At 43.4% G+C, this 22289-nt stretch overlaps 2 protein-coding genes across 2 annotated transcripts; one reads left to right on the top strand and one right to left on the bottom strand.

The window, feature by feature from the left end:
- Positions 1–775: 775 nt before the first annotated feature.
- Positions 776–3868, top strand: T265_05348 (hypothetical protein; the record flags this gene model as incomplete). Its single annotated transcript, XM_009170339.1, has 6 exons — positions 776–869; positions 987–1090; positions 1134–1296; positions 1322–1641; positions 1685–1820; positions 3153–3868. 6 exons carry the CDS (start codon positions 846–848, stop codon positions 3411–3413), a joined length of 1008 nt encoding a protein of 335 aa, XP_009168603.1.
- Positions 3869–6853: 2985 nt separating this feature from the next.
- On the bottom strand, positions 6854–19634 carry T265_05347 (hypothetical protein; the record flags this gene model as incomplete). The annotated part of the gene is made up of 8 exons (XM_009170338.1): positions 6854–6988; positions 7211–7486; positions 9342–9442; positions 12484–12656; positions 12841–13129; positions 13558–13779; positions 19281–19498; positions 19534–19634. 7 exons carry the CDS (start codon positions 19632–19634, stop codon positions 7217–7219), a joined length of 1374 nt encoding a protein of 457 aa, XP_009168602.1.
- Between the last annotated feature and the right edge of the window lie 2655 nt (positions 19635–22289).

Here is a 22289-nt window from a genome sequence, read left to right as displayed (position 1 = left end):
CAGCACACTTCGTAGCCTTGTACAAATAATAAGCTATTTGCGCAGTGCATGAGATTTGTAGGATCCGCTGTCCTTTGGTTTGCTGTTGTGTCGATCTTTTAAGATACGTCGCTTGGTTTCACTTGGAAGACACATCCACTTAACCGTATCCTAGACACAAAGGATGTCGTGATCGTCCGCTACAACTGTGATGAAAGCCAGAAGGCCCGCATCGTTCTGAACTTGGGTTTTGTGGCCTGTCGTAGACAATCATCTTACAAAGGGCTATGCAAATGGTTATCTGTTGTAGACGATTTCCAGTATTCCATTTATAGGCTGTTTAGTTTATTTCGCTTATATATCCTTTTCCAACAGCTTTTACACCGAGGAACTCCCGCCATTCTCCATGTACTCCTCTCTTGGTATCAAAATACAATTCGTCCGAGATCTGACCTTTTCTTTTTCTCAATGGGACCTTAGTGCTTGGCATTAAAAAAGGATGCTGAGGTCGACTTCTCACAAGTCGCTTTGTCCCGGCTAAGACTCAGCAGATAGGTTGGTGTGCGAAAATCGGTCCCCACCTTATTACCAGTTCGCACTGTCAACCCCAAGATCATCATCACGGCAAATATCAACTCTGGGCTTGATCATTATCCTATCCTCGTTGAGGATGGGTGACCAGTTAGGATAAGCCCCAAGTTGGTGGACACTGACAAAACCAAGCTAACGTGATTTGCGTACTTTAGACAAGTAGTCTGTTATACCTCTAACGTGATTTTCTTTTCTGGTTTCAGCTCACATTTCTGGATAGATTCTACTCCTCTTGTTTAATTTTTGGAGCCACTCGTATTTGATTCGGTCCAACAATGACAGAAAGGAAGGTGCTCAATGTAAGTATCTCACTTTTTCTTACGCCCCCATTTCTTGTACCCATAGAAATATTTTCCTCCAGACTATGACCCGTCCAAGATTCCGCGCATGCTACGCCCCCATTTCTTCTACCAAAGAAATATTTCCCTCCAGACTATGACCCGTCCAAGATTCCGCGCATGCGTCGCGGCGACAAACGTAGGCAGTTCAATATACGTACCATGGCTCCATTCAATATGAGGTCTGTCACCTTCCGTATTTCTCCTAATCGATGTCTGTTCTAGGTGTCTCACATGCAACGGATACATATACAAGGCGAAGAAGTTCAACTCTCGAATGGAGGCTGCTGAGAATGTGGACTATCTCGGCTTACGACACTATCGATTCTATATTCGTTGTCCAAGCTGTTGTGCAGAAATCATCTGGAGGGTAGTATTTTTCAGTCTAGTAGGTTTATTGGTGTTCTTTTCAGACTGACCTAGAAAGTGGGGATTACGTTCTCGAAGGTGGAGCAAAACGAAACTTCGAAGCACTGAAAACCGCTGAAGAATTGGAGGCCAAGCGACAAGCCGAAGAAGAAGAGGAGCTCGCCAACAATCCAATGAAGATGTTGGAAAAGCGAACGGATCAAAGCAAACAGGAAATGGAAATGGTCGAAGTGATTGAAGATTTGAAGCAGTTGAACGAACGACTAGCTGGCATGGATACGGACCATCTGGTTCTGCGTAAGCTGTGGCAAGAGGAAGAAGCCCAGCGGAAGGCTGAGGAAGAAGCAGATGAACAGCTGATTAAGTATGTTCAATCCTTGTATTCATATTTTCTATAATCTTTACAGAGAACTGCTTGCTGAGCGTTCTGCGCCCGTCACCACTGGATCAGATTTACCATCTAGCACGAACCATACCCCAAGTGTCCCGGATCTGATCTCTCCCAAACCGTCTAAGTCCACCACTCTTCCAAATATGCAAAAGGTATGTACGTTCACAGCATCCTGTTCCGTGAAGTTTGCCTTCATTTTTATCAATACTCTGGCTGTATGTCAAATCTAAAACATCCTGAACGCGTACCCCCTAACTGGTGGAGAACCGCGAATTAAGTCACGAACAGATTCTCTTTCATCGTCTTTCTTGGTCTTCGGGGATGCGATTGTTTAGTTGATGTGTCTGCTGTACGGCGACAAGTCCGGTCTGTTTGATAACGGTCACGTCACAGCCACGATTACCCCATTAGTAGGACCTTTACAGGTTACCAACCGCCCAAACGTGCCCGATTGTCGTGCTTAGCAGTCGGTGCACCTCACATGCGGCCTGTGTAGTTGTTTAATAGTTATGTGTCCTGTCAGTGAGACTAATTTATGCTGAGCAGTTCGGAAGCACTGTATAGCTGTTTTATCCTTGTTGGAAAGCACCAGCAATGCGCATCTCACCAAACTCGGAAAGTGAAAGCTAATCACACTGCTAATCAGCCGCTTGTGGGCAAACCTTTTGAACTACTGGTCGGAAGGTGCAGGTTCGAAAATCTCTGAGTTTCGTGAGACGTGCACTGTTGATGATCCCCAACAAGGATGAAACAGTTGTACAACGCTTCCCGACTTTTAAACGTAGATTGGCTTCACTGACTGGACGAAATCCGTAGTTAACGCTACAACATCATCTGTTTTTCTTGTTCTTATGGCTTTTTCATGCCACTAAGTTACAAACGACGCTTCTCGTTTCATACGTTCCTCAGAATTTCGGCTGTTGTAATGAAAAACATCCGAAAAAGGCACATTCTCGTGGCAGTTCAGCCAGAAATGAACAAAGTAGAAGGGTGCTTCTACACTCGAATAATTTCTCGGATTGAGGTATTAATCGGGCTAAAACCTTGACTAAAACCAGTTTTCCGAGTCCACCACCAAACCTAGTGGTACCTCAGACTCGTGATTTTACGAATCATACGATAACCGCACATCGATTATTTCGATTTTTTCCGCTTAAAGTCCTCAGTTGCCTCATCCTGTGGAGCTCAGGAAGTAAGGGTACCTCATACTGAACAATATACATGCAAACTGTCCGTTGGGCCGGTTTGAGCTTTGTCGACTTGCCTGCTTCTAGGTTGGATCACGATACCAATAGTCAAGTAGGATCCACTCTTATTTTCATCATCAATATCATAGGGGTATTTTCAAAGGTCTCTAGTGAAAAAGAGCATCTTGAGTTGGACGATCTAGACTGTAACAGGCAGCACAAGCTCGAGTGACAGTAGCCTTCTCTTGCATCTGGTAATGCCCTACACGGTAACGTTTGCCTTCCATTGTTTTTCAGGGGCCACCGAGAAGCAACACTTACATGAAACGGCAGCTTCAAGGAGTGGTTCTTGTCAAAAGACCCGTTTCTGAAGTCGAAAACAAACCCAGCAATCTCTCTGGGAGCCGTTCGACAGTGTCCAGCTCAGAGACGGATGGGCCAACCAGTTCGAAAGTTCCAAAGGTCCTTTCAGCATCCTCTGGTGTATCGGAACCCTTGTCCACCGTATCCAATCCCCTCCCAGGAATAACCTATTCAGATGACAGTGATAGCAACTAATTTCGCCGGCCACTTATGTATATTACTGTTTGTAAATAGCATGCCAACTCGTTAGTGTTTCTGCTTCTCGGGGTTATGTGGTTTGGGTACGTGTGCAGTTTACTTATAAACCTGACTAACAAGGCTTTGGTGAATTGTACTCCACCAATCCGGCGCCATACCGAAGCCGTTGACAGCAAGTTCTAAGCCAATGCTCTTGTCTCCATCACTGCGGTCGACAATGTTGTGCATACAAAATTGTATATCCCCACTGGTTTGCGACTAGCGCCTCGCTCCCAACTAAATTATCCCGCAGTTCGTACCGTTTCCTAACGAATTTCATTCTCTTTGTTTTTCCATGCAAGCCTTTCCACTCATCTCACCTGATTGTTTTCCATCGCATCCCATAAAGCAAGGGTCGTGTTACACTGCATCTTTGGCTCGTGTTTTGTTACAAAAAAAAGCAAAGGGCGGCTAGTCTGTCGACAATTGAACAGATACTCTTCTGGATCTAAAACGAGTGTGGTGCACAAACTGCTTTTAAAGTTATCCTGTTTATTGTCACGCTTCTGTTAAAATTATGCTCTAGAAAAAGTCTGGGTGGTGCTGATTAAACCTGTGTTTATTGACAAACATGGCTTGTTGTGAAGGATTCGCCAAGGGGATGGGATGTAATGTGTCCACAGCTCCACCCTAAGCGGGCAATTGAGGCATCTACTTGCTCTGAAAACGCAAAGGTCACCATTGACTCTGACTGGAAACCCCTGTTTGACGTACTTATGATCATATTTTGAATAATCTCCTATTTGTATCATCCCTGAAGTGCGCGCAGTATGTTGAAGATAACCGTTCACTGCCAGTGGGTACCAGACCTTTTTCATCCCACTTATATCCGCTATGTAGGCTCTTTCTGTTGCGAAACGATGAGCCCATTCCGGTCTGCTGAACATAATGAATGGCCGATGGCATATGACCTTACTTGGCCGATTTCTTGGAATAAAACAGAGAAGGAGATGTGTTTGCCCTCCGCACTCCATTATCATTATCCTTGACAGCATCGCCCTGAGATAACACTGGCACCTCATTGCCATACAACCATGCCAATTTATGCCTATATTGTAAAGAAAAGAGGGGACCGAGAGCTAGCCTACCAAGAACATTCGAGGTGCCTCCACCTTCAGCCCCTAATCCGACAATGTGGATAGAAACTGATAACGTGAACGCCACGGACATAGGTAAGTCACCACATCGTGGTGTCTGCAGCCAACCACAGAAAAGATCATCTGGACCCCATCCTGGAAACCGAAATGCACCCAAACTCTTGGTAACATTCTTCGTTCCCTTCCGGCGTATTCTACTCTATCCGCCACTCCGAATTAGGCTTGGGAAACAGCGCTCTTCTCGGCATCTTCGACACATGGCCCAGCCATCTTACATTGTAGTGCATTCTTTTGAGTGAGTTACCTCCTTATCCAAAGGTCCGCTTTCTGATAAGCTTATTACGAATTCCGGTTTGCTCCAGCTACGGTTCTGGTACATATATGGTGGAAAAAACTTGAGATGTGTTAGATCCTCCACAGGATGTGACCCTATGTTGCAACTTTACAACAATACAGTGTGCATTGTAGTCTAATGCATACGTTCTTTGAAACCCAGTGCTGTGCGCGAATTGGCAAACGCTGTTTTGAGATTCGTGTCCTGACTTGGCAATTTGCGTGCAAAATCCACGTCATACACCGTTACACACCCACGTCCGCCAGCTAGACATCCAAAAATCTTGCATCTACTTTAGCGTCTCATGCTAGTGGTACATTAGTGCATCTAGCCATTCCTAAAGTAAGGTTTTTCGTCAACAGATTATGCATTTGAATGACCGGGGTTCTGAGTAGTCGCGAGGTAGCGAATAAATTCGTCCAGCTGTGAAACCCTTTCGGTGCGTATATGCCACCCTACCCGAACTAAGTACGAGGACTGAGATACTGTCAGGTTGCTCGAGTGTAAACGGGATCAATCAAGATTCCGGGGTTGGATTCGAACCACGGACTTTCCGAATAGTAAGCTCGCTTCTTAACCACTGATTTCTCTCGGGCTGGAGGCAACGTGTAGGAGTGTTTTTCTACTTCTGCGTCTTCTCGAGTTACAACTTTACGGTTGTATTGTTGGTCTGTAGTTGTCTTTGATCAATCTCAGAGCACTGATCGAAGTGCAACACACTTGTTCGACAACCTCGTCTCCAATTCAACAATTAGGTGTGTCGTTTGCAGGTCACACTTGAATTTGTTGCTAATCCATAGCACATGAGGAACTCGTAGGTCTATGAAAGGTCCACAATCGTTACAAATAATAATGACAACGGGATTTTTCGAGCAGTTGGTTGTCTTAATCACTCTGTTAAGTCGCTTCTAACGGCTTCTCTTACTGAATCCGATTCCAAAAGATTGAGAATTCCGTTTAGTATTGGTTTCAGTCACCGTCACCACGTTCTATGTTGCTGCGCACTGGGTATCTGAAGCAGTCATGACGGTACGAATGGCATGTCGTGCTCAGCAAGAACTACAACGAAAGGACGTAACGACTAACGTCCGAGGAGGTACATGCGCCACTCTCTCTGGCTTCCGGAGAGAGATGTATTTAGTCGATTATGAGTAGTGTGGTTTTCGCATCACAAGGCAACGTCGGGTGATCCATGAGCAACCCTACTGGAGATTTGTCAAGGTCCAAAAGTTCACTGAAAGTACGGAAACTCTTCGCCGGAAAAAATTGTCACTTTTTTATTTTCAGTCAGTTTGAAGCCCAAAGAATTAGATTCTCGAACAAGAACTGGTCCACCAAAATCAATGAGATGATGTAAATAAGTCGTACCGTACAGTTGTTTGCTTCTTTACGGTGTGATGCAGTTGTTCACCTAACAGAAACTTCTGACAGTTAAAACTTGATATTTATTTTGCCATTTTTATTGTCTATACACCTGGGGCGTTGCACCGTTTTGTACTCGAAATTACGGGAGAATGTAGTGCTCGTGATTTTTTCACTGAGTACACTTCACTTACATTACACCCCCATTCTTCTGATGTCCTTTATTACGTTGGATTCAGAACCTTCACTTACGGGTTTCCTTCTCTATTTTTGGCTAGAATAACTTTGTGTTGGTTGCGATCCATGAGGTCGCCAATCCCTTGACAAAATCAGTATCCAGTGCGCAAACTACACTAATTTGCAAGTCAATTTGGCTTTAACGAGCGATTCCACTGAATCACGGATGATCCTCTCGTTTAAGGTATCCTGTAGCTGATTGCAAGGTGTTCCAGTCCATACGATCTTCGAGATACCACAGAAGGTTTTTGTGACGGAACACATTGCTCATAAAGTTGCTGAAAACTCTGAAAATCTGTAAACTTTCGTGTGTCTGATTCGAAGAACACAATATGGTTGTTTCTGCATGATATTTGTGTTTATTGTGGCTCGAACAAAATGCATGAATTGAACACTGATGACTAGTATAAAATAGCATAGCCAAACTATAAATTTTCGTATCCGTATCGAAATAGAAAGCCCAGTTGCTTCGTCCCACTGTGGAGGAAATTCTTTCTTCTTTTCTATAAGAATGAAGATGTTTAGATGTCCGTCAACTTTTCGGTTTAAAAGTTAAGTCTCAGTGTATAAACATTGAAACTGACCGAATAACTCTTGCGAAAGTGCAATAGTCCCTTGTTCCGCTGAACGGAAAACATTGCGACCTCATGGAGTGATAATTAGGGGATATAGTGTTTTCTGATAATCACTTTTCTTACGGGTCATTTTGACAAAACCCTGCTCACCTGTGCTTACTCGAGTTCTTCTGTGTCTTCCGTCGGTTCCTCCTTTTCTTCAACCTCTTCGACCTCATCCAACGAAGTCATTTCTCTTTCGACTGGCTGCTCTTCTGTTTCTTCCACTTTTGGCTGCTGTACGTCGGACTGGACTACGGACAAGGAATCTTGCGGTTCTTCCGGCTTCTGTAGATCAGCCTGCTGGCTTTTGATTAGAAGGTCTTTTGCTCGTTGCTCGTCCATCAGCTCTAGCTGGTGGTATTCATTGTATCTTTCCGTGACAACCTGTTAAGGATGAAGGATTATTTATGAGTTGGTCCATGGTTTAGCTACGAGAGATTTATAACGCTTCGATAAAATTCCTATACAACCTTCTTTTTTCTAAATTTGATGTTTATGTACTATTTCACCTAGCCCGTGCTATACAGAAACCTCAAAACTGCTTACAAAGGCTCCATTGCAATCAAGTCATCTCAGCTAAGGGAGCTTTCGAACCTCTCTTGATAGCGAACAATCTTTGAACAGTCTTTGATCTAACGTTAGTGTATCAGGTTTTTTGAGAATGTGGCATCTTGCAGGAGGCTGTTCACACACTATTCAGTTTTGTCTGTCCCCATTTGTCCCGGAACATGGGTACCTTAAAAATACTACTGTATTTCAACCTGAGGAAGATTTATGGCTGTTGCTTCGTGACTACGCGATAAACTGAGTAAATTTCTTTCACAGCACTTGGGGGTCTTATTCGTTTGTCTTTTTATGAAGTTTTGATTCTACCTTAAACGTATCTGAGTACGTTAGATTCATCTTTGACTGACCACCAAGTATTGACCAAACTTCTGCAAACGCTTTCAAAGATATCCTAAAAATCACTCTGAAAATATTTACTTTTGTATTGCTTTCTTTCGTCATAGATTATTGGAGTTTCAAAGGCAAATCTTTTGTACACGCTTTGTCCACCACTCGATGATCAGAATTCCTCGTAGAATTCCGAATATTCGAATATTTCGAATATTCATCTCACCTCACCTCAGTGAGTGAGTGTGCTACGGTGAACAAATTTCACATGGGAATGGCGCGAAACCAATGGTGTTAGGAAGGGAGACAGTGGAACTCGTTTTGGTCTGATGCAATGTGAGGTAAGCTTCAACATGCATCAGCCAGTAACACTTTTAGTTCGAAATAGGATACCTTTGTTTTTGGCGAGGTTCAATGGTCTCCAAACAGTTAACAGGGGTTATAGGCACTGGTTTTCGCTCCGTGACTAGTGTCTTTCAGAGTTGTCATGTAATCCTTCGAAAGTGTGAAATTCGTGTGAATTTGTTTTATAAATGGTCACGCTCATCGCCTTCCTGGAGAGTTGAAATCGCTTCATGGTGAACGAAATCACGAGCTTTCTGCCGCAGTGGGGATGGTCTTTCCAGAGCGAGGAAATCCTATGAAAATTTGACATTGAGCTGTTCCACAAAGTGCTTCCCTTCGGAGAGGGTACTCTACTTACATAACGTAACGTTGCAAGCTTACAGTAATGTTGTTTTGTCTGATTTACAATGAGTCTGTGCAACTTCCTGGGCCCAAAGGGAATGTGGGTGTACTTTGTGAGCTTTGTGTACTTGAATATCCTCTCTCACGATGTAGCTTTCCAGATTTCAGCAACTTATCCTACTTTATCAGCCCCAGCACTTCAACTGCAGACAGCCACAAACATTCATCTTAAAAAATCAAAAGACAAATGACGAGAAATGTGAGCGTCTTCAGGCGCCCCGGTCTCCAGTAACCCAGCCAGACAGAAGTTAACCATTGTAACGTCGGGGACACTGATTCAAGGCTGCCCGTTGTAGTACCACACATCGTACAACACATTTGTGTGTGTTTATTTGTGAATAGAATATCTCTATTGTGGTAGATCTCTATTTTCACTGTGAATGAGCGTCCATGTGCTTGTTTATTTCTTGCGTCCATGTCTTGTTTATTTTTGTTCAGCAAGAACAAGACCGTATAGGTTTCCGGATTTATTTTCTGTCCTTTTTGGCTGAATGTAGAGGATGAAATGAGGAGTTTAGCTGTCTACAGTCAGCACCGAAAACCACTCGCTAGCTAATCTGAGCAATATGTTATGTGTGTAATTTAGTTGTAATCGTACCTCGCGAATCATCAGGTCCAACAAGGCCCTTGCCCGATTATCCAGTTCCAGTTCTTCTTCGACTTCTTCCATCAACCACGGGATGAAACCGTTCTCAATATCTGTTTTGAGATGGGATTCATGTAGAAGATTGGAATTGTTAGACATTCTAAGTGTGGTTAAACATCTCGGGTACTGATACTCGCTTATATGTACTGGCGTTTGGAAACAGGTTTGAAGTTTTACTGTTTTTCTTAGTACACTTCGTCCAAATAGCGTGAATGTCTTTGCTAGTGCATTCTGTCAATTGTTGTGTATTCAGCTTCGCCAGGTTTATAATGTATTACAAAGGTGTAGAAAAACTTCACTGACAGTGTAGCGACAATGGGCATCCGCCAGGTGCAACTCTTTGAACGTATGCGGTGAATACAGAGACCCATGTTGTACTGTTACGATCCCTTTACGTGTTATTGAGAGCGTTCTCTAGGGTTGTGGATACCCACGCAGATTATACGTAACTTGTTTTTATAATTGGAGCCTTGGGAGCTTTGTAATTGAGTGATTCACTGTGTATGAGGTTGTCTGTTGGGGACTGGGCACAAGTATATTTGCCCCCAATAGCCGTTTATATCAGTCAATTGGCACAGAGGTTAGCCAGTGTATATATAGCGAGCATCTTTGTACGAGCACTGCTTCAATGTACTAAATGATGGTCTTCTGGTCTGATCTGCTATCAACAAACTGTTCGAGGACTGTCTTTTACTCGTTAATAATTACACGTGACGCTTTCGAAAAAGTTTGGTGACAATCGGTAGATTTATTGCTGGGCAACGTTTCGCTTTTGACACAAAAGCTTCGTCAGGCCAAGTGACTAGGTTCCGAGGTTGATCGAGATTTAAGGCGGAAGGAGAACCAATCAGCTAAGTCAAGCTAAATCTCTGTTGGGTGTCGGCCGAGGGATTTTAGTGTGTTAGAGTGGTTGAACAAGTGTTGGGTCGGTGGGGAAACCTACATGTGTTTGGGTCCTGCCTAGGGTCTAGTTCTTCTGGTTCGGTTCATTTGATGGTTCCTCTTGAACTTCGTTTGAACCTTCTGTTAGTCTGTGTGGGTGAGCTAGTGCTAAGAAAGTTGTGTAGGAGGGATGCTGTGACCTTTGGTCGGTTGGGGTTTCCACCCCTACCCCCCGGTTTTTTCTAATGATTCTAAGTGGATTGACAACCACACCGTCACGTGTCAACTCGGCTTATCTAAGACCGCTTTCCATACGCTCGCTAGCTCCACACCCTCGATTCTATTCACGCTGTGATGCTTAGTGATTTCCACCGCCTCGGCTATCAGCCGTTGTGGTGTGAATCGCAGTCCCCGTCTTAAGACTTCCACATTCTCCAGATCTATTCTATGTCCCGTGTCTAAGGCATGTACCGCCATCGCTGAGTCTTTGACCAGCGTTTGGTATTCTTCTGCATTCTTTGGTGGTTTGTTAATCCTTCTTTTATGCTCACCAATTCTGGTGTGCAAAAGCGAAACGTTGTCCAGCAATAAATCTACCGATTGTCACCAAACGTTTTCGAAAATGATAACTACCCAATCGGTTTCAAACATTTTCCACGTGATTGTACACGTGACGCTGATCACCACAACCTGATGAGGACCCTTTAAAGAGGGTCACTTTTGTGTCCAGTTCTATACTTTCCAACACCGGAAATCTTATTCGCACGATACAGACTGTGGTTGGGTTCTTTCTTTGTAACCTGTGCATCTGGTCGCCTCAAACTCAATAAATCGCAGAGTTTTATTGAACTTCCTAGGTAACACCGATAATGGCTGTTCATAAACTGATGTATCATTCATCTCAAAAGTATATTCTATCTGTTTGTTACTTAGTGTCATTATAAGTTTTAGCATTCACTTCACTAGTGAATGGTTTTGCACTTTTTTCTGTGAACCATAACTTGTCATATATAAGAGAAAATCATCGATTGGTTGCTGGACTGTTCGCTGAGCGTGGCAGTTAAATGTCACATGCTTTATCGCCAAGTGTGGTGATATCCTCTGCGCTGGTTTGAGTAAGAACCACGAAATCACCTCGGTTGATGATGTAACGTTTGAAATCAGACAACGTATTCGAGCAACATATATTCGGTAACATCGCCAAGACAATCATCGAGATTTGTATTCCTATTCTGGTCTGTCGTTCGGTAGACCCAATGTCTTGTAAACTCATCCTCGATTGAAATTGTCAAACCTCTCTGAATTAACACGTCTGTCGTCATTACCCTCATTACCAATGAGAGCAACATCAGAGCTTCAGTGTCGTCTTTAAATGCGCCCTATTATATTTCGAGTGGGTCCAGGATTCGCCAGGTTACTCGATAGAAAACATGAGGCCTGGCCATGTGAACTACAAAAGCATCATTTACGATCAGCTGTTATAAATGGAAAAAAACGTCTAGAAATAAATATTTTAGTTTTCTGCATCGTCTGATGAAAACTCAGAATATTTAGCCTCGCCGTCGTATAGGAAAGAGCACACCACCGAAAAGCACAGAAACGTATGAAAGCAGCGGGCAACCAAACAAGCAACCGGCAAATCAGTACTATTCGAGTTGATTATGAACCCGTAGATACGTTGACTCTTACACAGCTTCGAAAGGGCAGCTGACGGGATAGAAATCACAGCAACGATCCTATCGTTCGTTGAGCACTATAGCCAAAAGTTACAGGGGTGAGGCTTTCAACCGATAGAGAGTACTCACTACATGGTTATATAGATCTAAGGAACCCAGCACTTCGCTCTTTTCTGAGTGAGCGTCAGATATGTTGACGTGTTGTTGCGCAGTTCATAGATGTCTGTCTTCTGAATACAACAATTAGAGCAGAACGATCGTCACTCTACCCCCAAATAATCTGTTATCGATGACTGCAATATTTAGCTCGTCCACATATACGCAGTTTTCCACCTTTAACATAAACGACCAACTGCTTTTCGCAGTCTACTTTGGGAAGGGCTTCAAGTTGCATGTTTCCCGAATATATTGGGTTTCCTCTCTTCCAGCGATGAGTCCCCAATTTCCATCTGGACTGGAATGCATGTATTCGCACACGTACTGAAGAGGCACCGTGATATTGGAAACTAATTACAGCTCGATCGTATTCAACTTACCATGTTCCACCGGGTCATAGAAGTATCCTTGTTCTTTCAGTTTATCAAAAACGCGTGGTTGCAAATCTGAGAGGTAGGCCTTGGCAAACGCCCGTGCCGCTACCTTAGCTGCAAGTTCTTTCTGTTGTGCGACTGCAGCCACGTATTGTTGTCTACGTTCTTCCTTTTCCGTTCTGTAATAAATGTAAATGAGTCAACGGTTACTCATAGTCGGATTTCGGTAATCATCAAGCAATCTTTCCTTCTCGTTCATCATTTATTATCTGTCTCAAAGAAGTCCGTTGCAACATTAGATAAAAGTCTGTATGTACAGGAATAGCCCAATTCACACACCAAAGGAAATTTAGTCGTTCTTACCTTAACCGCTTATCTTGTTCCATCAAGCGCTGAACCTCAGCGATCTCTGCACTACGTATTTCCTCAAATGCAGATTGTTGAGCACGTAGATCGGCCAATTCCTCCTCCTCAGCCACTTCCAATAGTGCCTGCTCCAACGTTTTCCCCAACAACACTTCTAAAATTTCGCGCACTTCCAGGTCGAAGTCAAACAGCTTTGTGCAGACGTTTACGTTTGGTGGTTTGAGTGGAGAAGGGTAGAATATCAGTGGGAGAAAAACAAATGTGATGAGACACTCGAAACAAATGCCTAAACCTCAATTCCATGGTAGGGCAAATTCAATAGATCGTTTGACGTCCCTGTTTGGTTAAGCTAAACCACGTCCCTCTATCCGAATTGACGATCAGCCGGACACATAGAGGTACACAACTAAAGATATTCAGAAGCTATAATGAATGATCATCCTCAATTTTTTGCTGATTCATGATGCACTTTTCGTACCTGGTGCACGAACTCATTCTACATGGCTCATTCCACGCCTAGTCGTTTTGAACGCTCTCAGGTCTCCTAAACAATGCAAAATCCAGCAGGCCTGTGAAACCACGAGAACTTTCCAGTCATTCAGAACTTCATAATCGCACGAGACGGTATTGCTTTTTTTCAAGCGATTTTCATAGCCCGTATTTAATGCCATGCAGTCATTAGTTTTGGTTGCAAACATTGTGCTTGTAAGTAACTTACATCACCTTCATAAATTTGCGTCTCAACGTCTGCACCAGTTTTTGCGGGAACGAACTGCGGCGTTGGTGGTCGGTCCAGGAATGCATCTGTTTGACATTCGACGTCGGCTTCATCGATAATATCCGTCAGTGCTTCCAGATACTGTTCTGTTTGCACCGGAACATGCAGTCGGCCTGACAGTTCTGCCGGTGGTAGCTGAGATAAACGAGATAAAACTGCTGGGGTAGAGGTTTGTATTCCGGCGTTTTAAGCAACGAACATTTTGGATTATTAGCAAGAGTTGGGATTGTCTCTATGTGGTGTTTAACTACCATTGAATGTGTGTAGCTACTTCTGCCAATTGAACGTCGGAGTAGGCAAGCTGTCTAACTAGTTTCCTCGACATTTAGCCGTAAGTTACTACTGTGTAGTCTGCTAAAAAATAAGCTCAGCTGAATAAATTTGAGGACTAGCAACCTCAGAAAAAAGTTTAATAAATTATGGACTTACCTGGACTAGTAAATTTCGAAAACGGGCATTTCCAAAGTTACAGTATGACGTCTTACTCGTCGAATACGTCGAATAATGCGCGTTTTTCATACCGTCCCGTACAAATAAAAAAAATCCACATATTTGTCTCTTATAGGCCTCATAGCAAAGTTCGAATCAACACCCGTTTGCATTCTGTGCCGTTGTAAAAATGAAACTGGTACAGCTAACAGGTCTAAACACTCACAGCTTGCAGCCAACTTAAATACAAACAGGGCTGTACATGGAGATCAAGTGAACGCAGCTTGTCAGTAGTATCAGTCTGGCTGCTCTGAATAGGCTCAGGTAGTTTTGGTTTGCCTACAAACAAACTGTTACGTACTCAACATTGCATTTAATGTAGAAGAGCGTGAAACCTACTTCACACGGTCGCTGTTGGCCATATGGACACGCCGGGTACTGTTTAAGCATCCAGAAGAATGAAACTGAACCATTAATTCACAATAGTAGACTCAACGTTGTCCCCCTCCAAAAGCCTACCACCACTTTTAACTGCAGCATTTCCTGCCACTGTTCCAAACAATACACGACAGATAGCTTAGTTCATCACTGCCATTACCTATTACAAATCATGTAGAATTTGAACTTAGAATAACTTGGACAATCAAAATTGTTAGGCTACTATCCGAATTTCAATGGAAACTTTGTCCTGTAAGTGAGACCAGTCTATTCTAAAAGGCCGAGAAGCACTATACAGTTGTTTCATACTTATTGGGAATCATTGTTTATCATTAAATTAACTATTTAGTACCACTACTGTTGCCTCGTTACACATCACTTTTTTTGTCTCAAGCGCCTAGTTCAGGCGTGTTTAGTGAATTTATATTTCTTCATCCTTCTTCTAAACCAACAGCGCAACAAAGACAATCGTTCAGTTCTAAGCCGTCCTCGGTACAAGGTGTCTAGCCACCTGAAAGAGGCAGGAGGACAAAGACACTGCCAGGTTTCCCAAGCCTACACAGGAGAAGTCGAGGCACTGAGGTTGGGTTCGAACCACAAAGCTTTCAGTCAGTTTGTGTCTCAACCACCAAGCTATTTCAGACTATCTGACAAGCCATACATTATTCAGCCTGATCGAATGCGTTGTTTCTTTACAAATGGGCACTCAAGTGTCCATGTTTGTCGTTCTGTTGGTCGATGGCCCATGTGGTCTCAATCAGTTAATCATGTTGCCCTATTTTCCTTCCAGCGCAGTTTTGACTGCTATCTTCAAACAATCATCAATTACGGAACTGTAAAGGATGCCATAAAATGATCATTGTGTTCTCTTGAGTGAATAATGAACCCTTTGAAAGGCATCCTTTATGCAGACAAAGTAATATGTATAAAACATTTTAGAACGTTTCACAACCTATATTAAGTCACTACCGTTTGTCCATGTGGCTAAAGAAAGGGACGAATAAACACAGTACAGAGGTTTGTCCATGTGGCTAAAGAAAGGGAAGAATAAACACGGTACAGAGACAAGAATCAAAATTTCACCCCTTGGTTAAGAAATCCCTCGTGATAGTTTATATATCCAACAGGCCTGATCCATAAAATATCTTGGTCAAATACGGGGCACCCGTAAACAAAGAGCTAAGGACTCATTTCATTCAGAGTATTCTGCGGAAGAGGAAGTGTGGACAGCTTTGGGGGACAAACCTACGTATTTAGAGACTCATCTCACGGTAAGGACTCTGTTGGAGTCGGAAATTGTTTTCTTACCAAGCATTAACATTATCCTTGACGACGGTATGGGGACAAGCGGGAGATATACGGCAAGTTGCAGGGTGCGCACTGTGGTACAAACTGTTTCAAACACTTCCAGAATATCGAGATAAGAACGGGCGGCCTAAATGTGGTTGGTTAAGACTGGAAGCCATATCTCTACAGCTCATCAGTCTGGCAGTAACAGCAAACTATTTGGAATAGATTCTTGCCGCCTGCTTACCACTTGGTTGCTATCAGAAGAAGAGGTAGGACAATAATCTTCCAAGGAATCACAAAACTAAACTTAAATAACTTTCGACCCGCGTGTCATCCGGCAGTCGTGACGGACCAAAGAATTATACGTTAGACGGTGAGTTCTACTGAACCACTGGATGAGTATCATAGTGCTGAATATGTGCTGTGTTCTACCTCTGGGTTGATGTATTTATATTTTGCGAATCACGAATATTTTGATCGGGCTCCGTATTTAACGCCGCCTGTGACAAACCCTGAGTGGCATTCACATACATGGATTAAATGAGAAACAAATACTGACAGGTATATTACGACAACAATCAGAATGACTGTGTCAGCGGACTAGTGTGATTTTGAAAACGATAGGTTGTTTAGGCTCTCCAGCATTTGACCAGCGAGAGGTCGCCATACCATCCTTACAGAGGATAGGCGTGGCGTGTAACCTAATATTAATCGTTGGTTGAAGAGACCACACGCAGGCTTTGTAGCTGCTTTCTTTACCTACCTGAAAACCCGCTGATAGTATTGACTCGGAGATACTAAGTTTCCTGATATTATCGGAGTCAGCAGTTCACTACAATCAGCGGGTTCACAGTGTTTTGTTTGACCAGGCTTAGGGCGCATCCAAGGTAGTTTGGCTGCCCATCAGCAGTATGTTAGAACTTCTTACTGGGCAGACATAATTGGAAGTAATACGATAATATTTTTGGCCCACTTGGTGGGTTTTGGTGTTGGGGCCGTTGAAACTATGCAGGTTATTCCGATTGTGGATCACAAGACGCTCCAGTTTTTCATGTTGCGATTCAAATGATTGTCTGCAGTCTTTTAAGCTTTGCATGCCTTGAAGACTTATTCTTCTCTAGATTGGACGCAGTCCATTGGGGAGCTTCAGCCGTTCGGGTTGAGATGTGTATGATGGAAGTGACATCCCGGGTGGCTTCTGGTGAGGTTGATAACCACAAGCCTTGGGATATTCATCATCCATGTAATTGGTGGTCCGGAATTATCCGACATTAAGATGCCTAATTAGTTAACGGTGAGGCTTTTGTTCACTTCTATGGCATTATTTGTCCTCAAAAGTTGGGTATTTTAAGAGCTTTTGAAAAACGATAATCACTGATGTTGATTTTACATTCCGTGTCCAGCGTCTTTTGTGAACAGCCAATTGCCGGGACATAACCTCTGTCCAAAGCCGTACCATATTTAAGTACTCGAACCTCTACTTTCGAGTTTTACGCACATCCGATCCACTGCAGTTGAATGAGACGAGTGGAAAATCAGATAGAATATAGCCAGCTGGATCATATCTCTTGCCACCTTTTTTAATTCTGCGTGATAACCTCTTGCTCAATCTTCCTGGTAATTTGGATATACCTAAGCTCTTTTGGGACAATAATTTTCTCCTCAAGGGACACAGGTGTTAGTCAGTTGACACCGCTGCCTGAAGGTGGATGGCGAGCCAAAGTGTTTCAGTTTGGTAGCCGTGTACAAACATAATGAACAGCAGGTCTACTAGTTTGTCCAATGGATGTATCGAATGATGGCTCTCTGTAACACTGACCTTTAGCTTTACTCATTGTAGATCTGAAAGCGAATGCCGAAAATTTTTGTTCTTCAGTTGCCTCCTGACTGATCATTTTGTGCAATTTTTTTCTGCTTATGTTTCACTGGGGTTGAAGTAATTTGAAAATATATATACTTCTCAACAGGCATTTGGAGCTGGAATTTTGAGTCCATACTAATGTAGTCTTAATTTTGCCTTGCTTTTCGTCACCTACTCATTTTTATTTATGCGACCTTGTCAACTTCAGTTTACTTCTCCTCTCCGGTTTTGAGGAATCACCAACAGTGATTGCGCAGCATTAGAAAACATTGAAAGGCATAAATATGCGCAAAATTCAATCCTTGCATCGCAGAAAAGTAGGCGTGTATTCGTTAAACGGGTGGTAGTTCGTGTCTTCATTCTGTTTTTTGATCTGCAAAATACTCCGAATGTCTTCATCGCTTTTATTTTTGCAGCTGATAACAGACCATAGTGGGTACAATTAGACTGCTTTTCAGATAGGCAGTCAACTAAGTGGTCTCGCGCAACCTCTATTAACCTCTACAGTGGTGAATCTTCAATTTTTTATATTATGTTTTAGTCTGCCGTTAGAAGGTGTACTTTGCTCAACATCGGCCTCAATCATCAGCTATTAGCTGCTCGTGGTGCGCTGAGATAATTTATTACATGTTTATTGGTCCCTATTAAAGGATGCTTGAGGCAGGAGAAGATCCTATGCTACCCAAGATGCTCTAAAGCCTTTCCAAAATGGGTTTGTTCGACTAAGCGAATTTGTGCTTGGCAGGGGAGCACGTAGCTTGCCCTGAAGATAGCTGCCTACTAACCACGTATAAGCAGGAAACGCAGGGAACTTTTCAAGTATTTGCGGCCTTGTGCTATCAGCAAAGATGTTGTGCAATCACAATTCACAAATCCGAAAACGATGAGTGAAATTAGGAGCAGCGAAGACCCCAGCGCGATGGTACACCTCATAGAGTGGGTTGCCCCCAACAGCACATCGCTGACATCGATTGAGACCGTCTATTCTTCAGGCACGTGGGCGGCCCATCATGGGGAACACCATCTGTTTCAAGTGCCACAAGCTCCCAAAGGAGTGTACAGTAGTACACCCGGGAAATGTCCTTAGGGTATATAGGAAGATGACGCTTATCCATGGTCCTGTATTGAATTCGTAGTTCAAGAATTTTTCAGCATCAGGGATTTGGTCCTGCAAAAACTTCTCCATCTGAAACCGCACCGAACCTGAGGTTAAATCAGTCACATGAAATAAGCGGTGTGCTTTAGGAAATGTCCAGCAGTGTGAGGAGAAAACGATTTAGTAAGGATCCAGGTACTGGTGTTATCACCAAAACCTCAACTAATTTCTCGTTGTTCCCTCACATACAAACTGTACCTGCACGACAAATACTCCATTCAGGACTGTATATTGACACATCTTTGCTGGATGGTGTTATGGACATAGCTGATTTATGTTGACAACATGTGCATCGTGTATTTTTAGAAACCTTGGAAGGAGTCGGGGATTACGTAATAAGAATAATAATACCCTGGACAACTACAAAGAGTAACTGGAATAGATACTTAAAGAACGGTTGTGTTGCACCAAATTATGGTTATATTCTATAGTAAAATCCTAAGGACATCCTCATGGACTCCTCATACGTCACAGAAATGAAAAACCGAAAGGTTCTGATGAGAGTGATATAAGAAATTCATGTACCTTGTAATCTTCTTGTGTCCTCCGGAGCTTATTGAATTTCCTAGAAGAAGCAGTTGACCCAACGTTTTTGGTTGATCCCCAGTGGGTCGACGCGACACGCAGCGCATATGTGTTTCCCCTGATAACTCGTTTATCATACATTATATTTCCATAACTTTCCCGTTCAACCCCGGGGAACCTGTGTTCTTCGGATAATTTCTGAAACTGACTTACTTGAGCTCACCATCCCTGTACTTGGATCTACCTGCTACCGCTTTTGGCTGACTAGCAAAGGAATACGTTCCTTCGGTATTTCGTTGCACCAGGGTAGTCATTTTGTAAGTATGCTACCCCTCGTTCCCTATGGCAGTTGGGTTTTACTACAGTTAAACACCCTAGTCAGTCCAGTAGCTACAAAAAACTCTCCCCCTTATGAGATGGCAGTTACCCTGTGTAGCTTCTGGAACGGACAAATGGAAAGGGATAACAGAGCTAGATTTTACCAGGTACTTTGAATGGGGAGGCCATCAGTGGTGGTCGATATACGCAATAATACTAATATGACGGAGATAATTTCGACCAGACACATTTAGTTCGGCAGAAGCTTGTTTTGGTTCGACCGGGGCCCAGAACCGATAGGGCCGAAAGCCTTACGTTCAAATGTGACAAGAGAATAGTAGTGGAGAACCTGTAATTCCAGTAAGGGGTCATCATGTTAGAATAAGTTCTGAGGGGCTGGACAACCAGTACGATTTGGAAAATCGTCGGGCCATATCCATTAAGGGTAAGCTGTCGATCATGAGTGAAAAAACTTTCTGAGGGGCTGGACAACCAGTACGATTTTGGCAAATCGCGGGCCATATCCATTAGGGGTAAGCTGTCGATCATGAGTGAAAAAACTGATAAGGGCTGCGGAGAATGTGATGTCGAAGAGACGGTCCACAATTCTACTTACTGACTTTGAAAGGATTCGAACTCATGCACTTCTAGGCGGGTGTCACAGTTTGCGAAGATGCTGAGCGCCCTTCTTACCTATGCTCCGAACTGCGCCGAAATTCATTTGATATTTTCCGTTCATAAAAGTAGTAAAATAATGCGGTATCTTTTCGAAGAATCCATGAGTGTCCTTTGAAACTTCACACTGTTACGTATTTCTAGCTTTGGGAGCCTGCATTTGACGAGATTGACTATCTCTGGTTGGTTGACAATAACCGTGGGAGGAGAAAGATACACCTTACCAGATACTCACAGCGGCTGACGAAACGTTCCGCAGGTACTATTTGAGTCTAGGGAATATGGTTCCAGAAGCCAGGGGATTTCCCTTGAGGGTTGATGGGAAGGCGCCTGACAGGGCGGTAGTTGGCTGCACACGTTATTGGTCCCTTGCGGAGTATGTGGATCTTCGGACCATACTTGTTGGCCATCACAGTGAATGAGTTCCTCAAGACTTCATAGGGGAAGGTACGAAAAATTAGACTGAAACCAGGAACTTGGTTGTTCCCGGTACTTTTCACCTAGGATCACCGCTTTTGAATCACGGCTGGCATGATAACGTGGTCCCAACATCCAAATAAATCCGGAGATGATCCCCAACAGGTTGAGGAGGTGTATTCCATAATTTCAGTTGCACGAGTCAGCGGCGCTAAGGAGTTTTCCGCCGATAGCTAAGTAGGCTTCAACATTCTGGGCATGGCGTGTCCAAAATTACGGTGCCTGAGCTCTGTGTTTTCGGTACAGCGTACTGCACACACGGTATGGCATGGCCTCTTGTGTCTATTTTTCGCTTAGCGAGAGGGAAGATTTGGTACATCCGTATCATTGGATGAATTTGAATCGGAGGACCACAGACAAGAGTGATTCTAATGACTCATATCAACACAGTATTATCGGTGGTCGGTGGTGGCCAAATGTCTACGTCTAAGTAAGGAATGTACCTTCCGGTGGCAAAAGTATCCTAGAAGAGCGCAGCACGAGTGTTTCACCCCAGGAAGAATGATTTCATCTGTTATGCCTTGTTTACTAACGAGGATGAGATCTCTGTAGTCTACTGGGATGGATGGAAACCTAGCGCCAGACTAGTAATGTGAATGGGTCTTAAGCTGAATCGCGCCAGACCGGAGTTCGGGGCCTTATGACTGACGGCAGTTAAAGCTTCCAGGATCATTTGTGATGACGCTTGAGACCGGGAACTGATCGCTCAAAAACAGAAGCTCAGTTCACTGTAATCCGGCCAATCTCTGAAGCCATTATTTTGCGTAGCAGGTCTACTTATTATCTATATTTGATCTAGGTTTATTCCCGAATAAATCGGGGTTTGGATAGGAAATTTGAATTTCGAAGGTTTCTAGGCGACATAACACAATTGATCGCTCAAAAACAGAAGCTCAATTCACTGTAATCCGGCCAATCTCTGTAGCCATTATGTTGCGTAGCAGGTCTACTTATTATCTATATTTGATCTAGGTTTATTCCCGAATAAATCGGGGTTTGGATAGGAAATTTGAATTTCGAAGGTTTCTAGGCGACATAACACTTGCCACTATAATTCTCATACAAGGTGGAAACAAACTTTTTATTATTATTGGTGGTGGTGGCAGTTACGTAGTTAAGGTCATGCTTTAAACAAACCCATTGAATGAAATTCAGCATGTCAATTTTGTTCCAATGTAGCACCTAGAACTGGGCCGCCTTCATGCATCTTTAGTTTTTGTTTTCGCTAGTGCGGACTAATGTAGTCACGAGCCTCCCTGGTCAACCCAAGGTCCCACTACCCACAAAATCGTCCACCTCGGTTCGATCATTTCAAACTTGACGCCCGTCACGAGGCTGTCCAGGAAACGACGAATACCAGTGTAGTGACGGTACGGCATCGTTATACCCAGTGTGCTGGCACATTACTAGTTATTTACTTCATATTCCCAACTGGACCTTCTTGCATACTTGTCACTTTGCCTGCAAACAGGCCCAGCCGCCCCTAGGACCCGTTCGTT

This window comes from Opisthorchis viverrini, assembly GCF_000715545.1.
Source record: "Opisthorchis viverrini unplaced genomic scaffold opera_v5_100, whole genome shotgun sequence".
Lineage (NCBI taxonomy): Eukaryota > Metazoa > Platyhelminthes > Trematoda > Opisthorchiida > Opisthorchiidae > Opisthorchis > Opisthorchis viverrini.
Note: the sequence above shows the minus strand (reverse complement) of the source record. Positions and strands in the feature narration are given on the sequence as shown.